The 12,096-nt window shown below is 40.3% G+C and overlaps 1 protein-coding gene across 1 annotated transcript in view; it reads left to right on the top strand.

Moving 5' to 3' along the window:
• LOC132897478 (brevican core protein-like) overlaps positions 1–9,826 on the top strand; it is a 38,969-nt gene extending 29,143 nt beyond the window's left edge. Inside the window, exons 2-4 of the mRNA XM_060938748.1 lie at positions 8,649–8,981; positions 9,122–9,213; positions 9,372–9,826. Of these exons, the coding sequence (XP_060794731.1) occupies positions 8,649–8,981; positions 9,122–9,213; positions 9,372–9,482 (536 nt within the window). The 3' untranslated portion in view covers positions 9,483–9,826. The remainder of the gene's footprint in view (positions 1–8,648; positions 8,982–9,121; positions 9,214–9,371) is intronic.
• Positions 9,827–12,096: the final 2,270 nt, after the last annotated feature.

The following is a 12,096-nucleotide window of genomic DNA, read 5'->3' as shown; positions in this document are numbered from 1 at the left end:
GCAGCACTGCGAGCTGCACCTTGCCAGTCAGAACCAGGAGGAGGCATGCAGCACTGCTCGAATGGCCACCCCCACATTTCGGCCGCTTGCTCAAAAAGAGCGAGGAAAGCTTCCGGATCATCCTGCAGGCCCATCTTCATGGGGGTGGTGTGAGGAGGGTCTGCCATGGTGCTGGTCAAAGCCCCTGCCGACAAGAGCAGATGCCAGAATGCCTGGTGATCTTCCTGCTGGGCCAGCATCAAGGCTTCAAAGCATTGCTCCTGCTCCTTCCAGAAGGCGATCAGCACTTGATGCTGATTCTGTTGGGCAGTAGTGAGGGCATGGATGAGCTCTTGGAATGGGGAAGACTCCATGTGGTGGTTCCCTTCTGTACTCCCAGGTTTTGGCACCACTGTAACGGTTCCCTGATGAGGGTGGAGTACAGAAGCACGGCAGGTGGGAATTGATGCTCATACATGCTCTTTATTTTCTTTTATTTTCCACTTTTCAGCGTCACACGCTCACATGCTCCCTCCCACTCACTCACTCACTCACTCACTCACTCACTCACTCACACACACACACACACACACACACACACACGTGTTCTGGTTGGGAGAGCTTCCTTCTCTCTGCTCTCTCCCTCCTTTTCTATCCTCTGTCACTGCAACACAGACACACATTAATTAGAAACAGGTGCATTGACTTTGCCACTCACCTTCCCTGGCCCCACCCTCCATTCACAAACCGACGCTAGGCCACGCCCCCGCTGCCACAAACCCATAGTGAAATCGTTTTTACTGGGTATTGGTTACGAGAAGATAGCTGTAAAAAAAAATACAAAATGCTTCGTGCATGGGAACACAAGCAAGGAATTCACTCAGTCAAATAAGTACTATAAACACAGCAGAATTGTCAAATATATATATTTTTAAGTTTCAGTTGATTTTGGTTTCCTTCACTCTGATTTTCTGAGAGCTCATATGCTACCAGATTATGACAATCTTTGGGCTGTTAGAGGAAGCCGTTAGGACTACAGGGTCAAATACTATATTCGATCTACCTATATAAACACTAAAAGGGGAAGTACATGTAAGCTTACTTACACTGCACCGTTTGTGCTTTGTTTTGGGAGCTGATCCTCCAATAAAGTTGTTCTTTTCAGTTCTTTGACTTGTCCTTGTTTTTCAGTTTTCACACTTTTTTGACTAAACACAAAGACAGCGAGGTTGTAGGCTTTGTGACTTGGATCATCAGACTTTACTCCACCACTGAAGTGTGCAGAAAACAGTTGTGTGTTGTCTGTCAGTGTAAAATTTTGACAGTGAATTCTGTCTAAACCATGCTTTTTGGCACTTAGCCTCTTTAGATATTCTATAAATCTTTAAATCAGGAAAAGTCATTTTTCCCCATGTGAATTTGAAGGAATGACTGAGGTTATCTGACTTAGTAAACAAATATAGCACCTGGTTACCCCCAAGGCGCAAAGCATAATAGGTATTTGAAAGTAGTCAATAAAACTTTAAATGTAAAGCGACAAATGGACTGATGCAAAAGTCCAGGCTTTAGCCTATATGTGACAGAGGGAACAGAGCACAATTTTGATGCATCTATGTACAATCTTCACAAGCACTTCCTGCTAGCATAATGAGAGCAAGCCAGCTTATGTCATTTCAACATTCCTACTGGCAGTGTGAATGCAAACAGAAAAAAAAAGCCCTTGAAGGTATGTAGTTATCAGGGGTTCGGCAGTTGGGAGAAGTGTTTAGTCTGAAAGTGCCTAAAGGGGACAACAAACAGAAAACTGCTGGTTTTTAATGTCTTATTAGGCCGTAAGGTGAACCCCGTTTTCGTTTCATCTCGCTCCGACGTCTCCGAACTACGAAATATTTATTTTAAAACTAAGAATGAGTACTAGAAAGTGTGGCGAAAAAAGTTCTCACCTTATAATCCTGTCAATTCCTCGCACCGAGCGATCGCGTGGCGAAGTATTTTCCTCTAAAAATGACGTGTCGGGACATCACGTGACCGGTCTGGACCAATTGCGTTGCCGATTTTTGACCACAGATCAGCTGACAGCTTGCGTAATTACAGTCACATTAGTAGAAAAAGTCTCCAAAACACCCTCCAAAGTGGGTGAAATGTCTTCTAAGTCCTAAATAGTGCTTTAAATACATCACTAAGACAATATTGCATATATGTGGTATATTGAAGTGTTTATATTATTATTAGAATAAAAATAATTTTTATTATCACCATTATTATAGTACAAAATATGGTGTAATGGTCTATGACTAGGACCATTCATGTATTCATTCTCTTAGGTTATTAACTATAAAGTACTGATCAACCATAAAACAATTTGCTTGAAAAACAGACCTACAATGTTACACAGGCAGTAATGGAATAGAGTATTGACTCGTCATTGTGGGCTCACTCTTAAAACACATGTGCTGAAAATAACACAACTTGCGTTGTTTTTTAACACATTATTTGTTATTTGTGCAATTTTGGTGTTAAATATTTCTGAAATATAACACAACTCTTGTTGAAATTAAACTTGCACAAAAGATGTGTTGATTTCCAACACATTCGTTTTAAGAGTGTATACACACCATGGATTAGCCATAAAATGGCATATATAATATATAGGCAATGCGTGTGATTTCAGATCAAGATTTAAGAAATTGTGCAGGAAGGAGAAGAGTCCATAGGAATAATAATACACAATAATAATAATAATAATAATAATAATAATAATAATAATAATAATAATAATAATAATAATACAACCTATATATAATATTGCAGTTCTATTGCTCAGTTCAGAGGCACAATGGCAGGGATTCAAGTATTCACTACCTATGCAGCGGCACAGTAGAGGCAGGTAAACGCACTAGGCAGCACTATGCACCTGCAGCAGCGGCAACAAAGAAGATGCAAGACTGAGTCATCATACATCACACAACAGAACTATGTGGCAAATTGCAAACTTTAATAGAAAATGTAAACAATAAAACAGTGATATATACACATTACAAATGCAAATTTATATATACACAAAAAACCTGGAACCTGTTCTGGAATCTTATTCCGCGGTGCCAAAATATCATTCCGTGCCGATGACATTAGTTCGCTTTTTCAAGCCTTCGTGCGAAAAATTGACAGCATTACAAGGTGAGAACTTTTTGATGACATCATTTCATAATACGTCCATTTTTAAGAATTGGATATTATGTAGTTCGGAGACATCAGAGCGGAATCTTGTTTCTGAAAGACTTTTCGGGGTTCACCTTACGGCCTATATTGTATTCAATGCAGTGGGGAGATGGAAAGTGCTGATCTTTAGAGATTTACAGGCTAATAATGATAATCAGGAAAATTAGTTTTATTGTTTTATTGTTACGCCATTCTGTAGAGCAGAAATTCTTTTATACGGTGGATATAAAAAGTATACACACCCCATTAAAATGATAGGTTTTTCTGATGTAAAAGAATGAAACCACCATAAATAATTTCAAAACTTTTCCCACCTTTAATGTGACCTATAACCTGTACAATTCAATTGAAAAACAAACAAATCTGTTAGGGGAAAAACATAAAAAATAAAAAATGTGCAATAAGCTGGTTGCATAAGGGTGCACACCCTTAAACTAATACTTTGTTGAAGCACCTTTTGATTTAATTACAGTGTTCAGTCTTTTTGGGTACACATCTGTCATCAATTAAAATTACTCTGATTAACCCCAAATAAAGTTCAGCTGTCCTAGTAGGATTTTCCTGATATTTACTCAGTTGCAGCCTCCAGCAAAAGCTATGGTTTGCAGCCAGCTTACAAAGCATCAAAGGGATCTCATTGTTGAAAGGTATCAGTCAGGAGAAGGGTACAAAAAAATTTCCATGGCATTAGATATACCATGGAGCACAGTGAAGACAGTCATCAAGAAGTGGAGAAAACATGGGACCACAGTGACGTTACCGAGAACTGGACATCCCTCCAAAATTGATGAAAAGACAAGACAAAAACTGGTCAGGGAGGCTGCCAAGAGGCCTACAGCAACACTGAAGGAGCTGCAGGAATTTCTGGCAACTACTGGTTGTGTACTATATGTGACAACAAGCTCCCATATTCTCCATACAGTATGTCTGGACTATAGGGTAGGATCACAAGATGGAAGCCTTTTCTTACAAAGAAAAACATCCAGGCCCAGCTAAATTTTGCAAAAAAAATACATCAACTCTCCCAAAAGCATGTGGGAAAATGTGTTATGGTCTGATGAAACCAAGGTTGAACTTTTTGGCCACAGTCCCAAAAAGTATGTTTGGCACAAAAACAACACTGCACATCACCAAAAGAACACCATACCCACCGTGAAGCATGGTGGTGGCAGCATCATGTTTTAGGGTTGTTTCTCTTCAGCTGGAACAGGGGCTTTAGTCAAGGTGGAGGGAATTATGAACAGTTCTAAATACCAGTCAATTTTGACCCAAAACCTTGAGGTGTCTGCTAGAAAGCAGAAGATGAAGAGGAATTTCATCTTTCAGCACAACAATGACCCCACACATACATCGAAATCAACAAAAGAATGGTTTCACCCGAAGAAAATTTAAAGCTAGAGCCCAGACATAAATCCAATTGAAAATCTGTGGGGTGACTTGAAGAGGGCTGTACACAAAAGATGCCCTCGCAATCTGGCAGATTTGGTGTGCTTTTGCAAGGACGAGTGGGCAAATATTGTCAAGTCTTGATGTGGCAGGCTGATAGACTCCGACCCCAAAAGACTGAGTGCTGTAATTAAATCAAAAGGTGCTTCAACAAAGTATTAGTTTAAAGGTGCCCTTCCACCAAAAATGCTTAATACTGGCTCTTTTTGAAATACCATAGTTCACTCCGAGTTGCATATGCATGCTGCATATGAAAATGTAATTCTACTCCCATTCCCTATATTAGCTTATGAAAGAAAATAGTCGGAAAAACAAGCGGATCAGAAAAAGCTATACGAAGTTACGTCACTTTGAAAATTAGTATTCATGGCCTCGCCCACCTTGGCCTGCACCCACCCATGGGAAGAAAGTTCGGATTTAAGCGCGAGGAGAGATAGCAGAGCCCATCTCGTCAGTAGCTCATGAAGAGGACCTAACAGCAAGTTGAAAACATGTCTGGACAAGTTCGTACCTGTGTTATTTAACGAATAGGACCTAACAGCAAGCTGAAAACATGTCTGGACAAGTTTGTGCCTGTGTTATTTAATGAAGAGGACCTAACAGCAAGCTGAAAGCATGTCTGGACAAGTTCGTGCCTGTGTTATTTAACGAAGAGGACCTAACAGCAAGCTGAAAACATGTCTGGACAAGTTCGTGCCTGTGTAATTTGTGGCAGTAACACATCAACGTTGCATGTTTGGGGAGGCTGGGACCTCCCCTGCACGAGTTATGAGCGTTCAAAGTCGGGCTGGAGCTGCCGACAGAAACGAAGCCTAAGCGGAGCGCTGCAGCTCGCCTCGGGGCGAATTACATCCCGAGGCGTGGTGCTAGCCCGCCCTGGCAGCGCTGGTTCGCTGGGGAGAGGGCAGAGGTCTCTGGCTGGCAAGTTTGGGGAGGCTGGGACCTCCCCTGCGCGAGTTACGAGTGTCCAAAGTCGGGCTGGAGCCGCCGACAGAAACGAAACCTAAGCGGAGCAACATTGCAAGATAGAAGAGCTGAAGAAGAAATGGTTGGAATTTATCTTTGGAACACCACCAGCGAAGTATAATGCAACGTTAGTACTGTGTTCTGATCATTTCAACCACAGTGACTTTTCAAACTTCGGTGCCTTCAGTAGTGGTTTTGCTTCGAGGTTGTTTTTAATACTTGGATCTGTAGTCAAGACGATCGACCACCAGCTCACAAGCGGTAAGTAAAACATGAACTTTTTGTTCGAAGGATTTTGTTACAAAATAGCATGTTCATATTCTCCACGTTAGCATGCATGACATGGTCACAAGCTAGGCAGGGATGAGAGTTTTCTGCTTTTCGGCGGATTTCTGCTTTTTCTGAGTAAAAATCGACCTTTTTGTATTATGCCAAATCCATTGAGAATTTTTTTTTTATTAATTTCAGGGGGTTGGGGTATGTTCCTTCATGCTGTTCAAACTTTATTAACTCCAACGATGTTTACACATTATTTGTAAGTTGCCATCTTTAGTTTCGTTTAAATCTTGTTGAATGTGATGTAAAATTCGTGTTATCTACATTGTTATTGGTCAAAACATCGATGTCGAGACCATAATAGCCAATCAAAACAGTTTTTACAAAGACACCCACATCCGCTTGTTCTGACCCACTGGAGGTCGCGTCACAGTGCTGTTAGCCAATCAGAGGTAACACATTTACTGATTGCTGTTAGCCAATCAGAGGTAATACATTTACATGTCATGAATATTAATGAGTAAGAGCTGAAATCCTGTCGTTCTCCCACCACCCACTCCTCCACCAAACTAGAACAGCCTGAAACAGGAGAACCACAGCATTTTTTTCACCAAAACCATCTCACAGGGCATTCATTCATACTATAGACCACCGCACAATTAATGAAAAAAATGATGCAAGGAGACCTTTAAAGCTCATAGGCAACAATTTTAATTTTATGCACATTTGAAACTTTATATGTTAAACCCTCTGTAATTTTCTTCTGGTCCCAAGAAATATTGTTAATAAGTAATAATTAAAATAAGTTAGCGTGGATCATGGCGAATTTCTGTTCAGCTATTTTCGTGACCACTTGGCGCGTGAGGTCATTTAAGCCAAATAAACCGCTTGAGTTGAGTCCACTTCCGTTTACTTACATTGCCGTTCAGCTTGAGTGCAGACGTGCATTCAGGAATTTCCAAAGAAAAAACATGCCTTATTGTTGTGCAGTGAACTGTAACAACGGGACCGGTTCAGGAAGAAGTTTTTACCTTTTTCCGAGAGAGGAGAAGAGGCAGAGAGAGTGGATTGGCTTTTTCCGGAAGAGGAGAAGAGGCGGAGCGAGAGGATTGGCTTTTTCCGAAAAAGGAGAAGAGGCGGAGTGAGTGGGTTGGCTTTTTCTGAAAAAGGAGACGAGGCGGAGCAAGAGGGTTGGCTTTTTCCGAAAAAGGAGGAGAGGCGGAGTGAGAGGGTTGGCTTTTTCTGAAAAAGGAGAAGAGGCGGGGCAAGAGGGTTGACTTTTTCCGAAAAAGGAGAAGAGGCGGAGCGAGTGGGTTGGCTTTTTCCGAAAGAGGAGATGAGGCAGAGAGAGTGGATTGTGTGCGTGAAGCCAGAGGTTTGTTTTTTTTCCAGAAGAGGAGACGAGGCAGAGAGAGTGGATTGTGTACATGAAACAAAATCAAGCAGTCAAAGAAGAAACAGAGCAGCAACGCTCAAGCAAAAAGGAAAAGATTGGAGGTAAACATTTTTACTTTTGCTTGCAATTGGCAAGTCAAGAATCCTGAGGGATCCTGTACAATCATTGTGGAAATGAGACAAAGGGATATTTCCTTGCTTAGAGTAGGCTATAAATAGTATAATGCCATGGATGGCAGGCTAATGTGGCCTACCGGCACACTGTCAAGTAATCGTTACCTAAATTCACTAGGGAGGGCGGTTTAATTATTCTTCAAAAGGGCTCTTATTTAGTATTACGATGAAAGTAGGAATTTATCATAATTACCAGGATAAACTGTTTGGGCACTAGTCTTGTTGAGGTCCGGGGTCACCGTGATCAGAGTCGGCCGAGTTGCTGTCCAATTCCGAGGCCGCACGGTCAAACCAGTGAGCCACATTCACCAATTGCTTCGCAGTGGCCATAGGTTCATACATATATGGTTTCACCTCTCGATATTTAATTTGGAGAGTTCCTACTTCAAAATCGCTATCGCTTTCAGACATTTTACACAACCTTTCACGACCAAAGTCCGTACACGTGTGCTCGGTTTGCAAGTAAACACAGAGCTGCTCCCAGTCTGTTTGGCTTAAATGACGTCACGACGACGGTCCCCCGGCGGTGAAAGTGCGCATAAGTGAGATGTAAACAAACCTTTGGAAATTGGGCAAAACAGTATATTTTAACCGTTTTATTCAATTTTAGGGTGCAAATTAGACACTAGGAAGATTGAATTCACTTTTTGGGTCGTTCTTCTAGACAGTAAAGTTGATATTCTACGTTTCACCTCTGACCGTTGCCTACCTTTAAGGGTGTGCACACTTACGCAACCAGCTTTACTGTATGGTTTTTTTTTTTATGTTTTTCCCCCTAACAGATTTGTTTGTTTTTCAATTGAATTGTCCAGGTTATAGGTTACATTAAAGGTGGGAAAAGTTTTGAAATTATTTATCGTGGTCTCATTTTTTTACGTCAGAAAAACCTATAATTTTAACGGGGTGTGTACACTTTTTATATCCACTGTATGTATTCAAAGATACTTTTACATATTTCCAGTGCTGCTGAAGGCCATTTTCCATGTCTTCTAGCACTACTGCTGATTTTACAGATTTACACTGATTTTTCCAATTTTAGCAAATAATTTATCTTGGCCAAAATGAGTACAGTGTCTTGCTACTGTTTTAATCTCTGATTATTGTTGTGGAAACTTTCTACTTTGAAAAACTTTCTATGTTTTTCAATTTAACTTGAATATTCCTGGTAGAAAGTGTTATACATTTGCTCACAGACAGGTACACTGGCAGTGACAGCTACATTAGCATCCCTTCTACGATGACATGGCATGAGGCTCAGAGTTACTGCAGACAACATCACACAGACCTGGCCAGTGCCAGAAACCAAACTGAACAGTCATTTATACAGGGAAAGATCCCTCAGTTCTCTTGGATTGGCCTGTTCAGAGACTCCTGGAAGTCGGTGGATGGGACCAACATCTCCAGAATTACATGGATGCCTGGAACACCTGATAATGCCCTGGGAAATGAGAACTGTGGATATGCATTTCAAAATCAAGTTGGTGATGCACAGTGTTCATATGTATGGCCTTTCTTCTGCTATTCAAGTAAGTTAATGTTGTAACCAGTCTCAGATTTAAATTACTTAAATTGATATTAGAAGATTAAGTGTGTGTGTGTGTGTGTGTGTGTGTGTGTGTGTGTGTGTGTGTGTGTGTGTGTCATCCCTATCTATTTCTACATCCAGTAATTACAGGAAAAATACAATATATAAAATTGCAGCTCATTTCTGGTCAGGATTTGCTTGATCCTGCAGTCCAGGTGACCATTTTGGAGAAGGTTGGTTTCATTCATTCCTACTACATTATTTTAATACATTTCTAATATAGTTTCTCATCACTACAGCCTTCATTAAGAACCTTCATCAAAATGTAACCATAATCTGACTGTTGTATTCTTGAATTATTTAATTAAAAAAAAAAAGTTCTGTTCTTTAGATCAAACAGAAACTGCTGGATCATGGGATGGGAGAGAACACCACAGTTAAATGGAGAACGCAACCAGATGGTCTGGTGTTTCACAAGGAGACGGAAAGAACACAATTCTAGGAATTAAAACAATGGAGTAATGTAACCTCTTGGCTTTTGCTATGTTTAAAATGGTGTACTACCCACAGATATCACACACAAAAAAGTCTGTAAATATATGCCTAAACACAATTGTTAGCCCTGGAACACCAAACAATTTTTGCACTCTGGGGACATGCCCTAAACAAGCATGATTTTAGACATTTTTAAAAAGGTGGATCCACCAAGCCAGAACGCAACTGTAAGGCTGATTGATTTACTACATGGTGATGCATGATGCAAAACGTTAGTGCTTATTTTGAGATATGTAATACTGTAGTAGATAGCGTACATAGTGTCTTGTCTAAGAGTTAAGTACAGGGCAAGTGATTTGGATATATCTTTCTTTTAATTGAGAAATGTAACAGTGCCTGAACTGCACAACTCACAACAGCTTGGCTTGGCATAAGAACTGGTCTGAGTGTGTTTGAGTGGCCGAAGTGTGAGACAGGACTGTTATTAACTGTAACAGAGCTTTACTTTTATATACAAGCAAGAATTTAAAATTATGAATTCACTTAAGTCTTTTACTTTATTATGTTGTTGTTGGTGGTGGTAGTGGTAGCAGTGTTGTTGTTTTATTTCTGGCGATTACATAATAATGGATTTGTTGGAAGAGTTGGGAATATAGTAGTGTAATTGCAATGAGTTTTATTGTCATATGCTTTGCCTATGTATGTATCTTCACTATGGTAGCTTGTTAGAAGGACAAAGAAAATAAAGTAAATAAACACAATATGAAAGAGTGTCATGAATATATCTGAAGATATAATAATGTAAACATGTCACTATGTGTTTGGTGAAACTTACAAAAACTTGCATGTTATGGATGCACAGGTTTTATTAGAGGAGGAGGTTACATTTAATTACAGGCATCATCCAGAAATACAAATTCTCTTCAAAATATTGCACACTATGATCAATTAATTGCAAAAGTGTGTCGTAAATGCAACAACAACAACAACAACAACAACAACACACACACACACACACACACACACACACACACACACACATTTTTTTAATTTCACTTGCTAGGTTCCATTTTCCTTTAAAATGTAATGCAAAAATTACAGGGTTTTTTTTAACATTCTTTATTTGAGATTATGCACATAAAAATAACACAAAACAATACACTGAAAACAAAACACAACAGACAAGGAACAATTGGTGTCTCAGCAAACCTACAAACCCAATTCAAGATCTACTTCACAAATGGATATCCCACAAAACTAAGCCCTGGATAGGGGGGAGAAAGTACACCCGACAGGAGACCTCCACAAAACAACAACAAAAAACACCTTATTTTTCACGACCAGCTATTACCAATTCATCTATCTGTCCATCCAAAATGAGAAATGGCAGGGGCCCACAAAACCAAAAACAAATCCATTTTTATATGAAGTTTTGCAGTTATCTTCTCCATTAAATAAACATTCTTTAGTCTCTTTTGCCATTGTTGAAGGGTGGGAGGCAGAGGCTTGAGCCAGGACAGGGTTATCATTTTCCTAGCCACAAGTAAGAGAAGCTGTAATGGTTGGACTTTCCTCTTCCCTATATCTTTCCCTGGAGTCAAACCCAGTATATATTGTAATGGATTCAGTGGTAAATTTATTTTCAGAATGTTTTGAATTTCTGCTTGGATCCCTTGCCAAAATGGAATCAATATCGGGCAATCCCAGAAAATGTGAGTGTGGTCCCCGATCTGTTTACATTTCCTCCAGCATAAATTTGAATTATTTTTGTCATATTTTGATGTAGTGGAAGGTGTCTTGAAGTATCTCATTCTTAATTTCCAATTGAATTCCTTCCACACTGGACTATGAGTGATTTTATGACCCTGTCCACACACCACCTCCCACTCTTCATCTTCAATAACGACATTCATTTCCAGTTCCCATTTTTCCTTTATATCTAAAGGGTTTCCTGCAAAATGTGTTTGTAAATGTTTGTATATATTAAATACAATCTTCCTCTTACTATTCTCCTCTATACATCTCATCTCATTATCTCTAGCTGCTTTATCCTTCTACAGGGTCGCAGGCAAGCTGGAGCCTATTCCAGCTGACTACGGGCGAAAGGCGGGGTACACCCTGGACAAGTCGCCAGGTCATCACAGGGCTGACACATAGACACAGACAACCATTCACACTCCCATTCACACCTACGGTCAATTTTAGAGTCACCAGTTAACCTAACCTGCATGTCTTTGGACTGTGGGGGAAACCGGAGCACCCAGAGGAAACCCACGCGGACACGGGGAGAACATGCAAACTCCGCACAGAAAGGCCCTTGCCGGCCACGGGGCTCGAACCCAGGATCTTCTTGCTGTGAGGAAACAGCGCTAACCACTACACCACCGTGCCGCCCCTCCTCTATACATTTTACCAGAAAATTTTCTAAAGGTGATGGTTGTTGTTTCAAAGCATTCCATTCAGTGTGCGACAAAAAATAATCCCTTAATTGTAAATAACTATAGAAATCCTTGGAACACAATCCATATTTATCTTGTAGTTGCTTAAATGATTTAAGTGTTTCTCCCTCAAACATCTGGTTTATAGTTATTAGTCCTTTCCCTGCCCAGATCTGGAACCCA

This window comes from Neoarius graeffei, chromosome 14, assembly GCF_027579695.1.
Source record: "Neoarius graeffei isolate fNeoGra1 chromosome 14, fNeoGra1.pri, whole genome shotgun sequence".
Taxonomy (NCBI): domain Eukaryota; kingdom Metazoa; phylum Chordata; class Actinopteri; order Siluriformes; family Ariidae; genus Neoarius; species Neoarius graeffei.
Note: the sequence above shows the minus strand (reverse complement) of the source record. Positions and strands in the feature narration are given on the sequence as shown.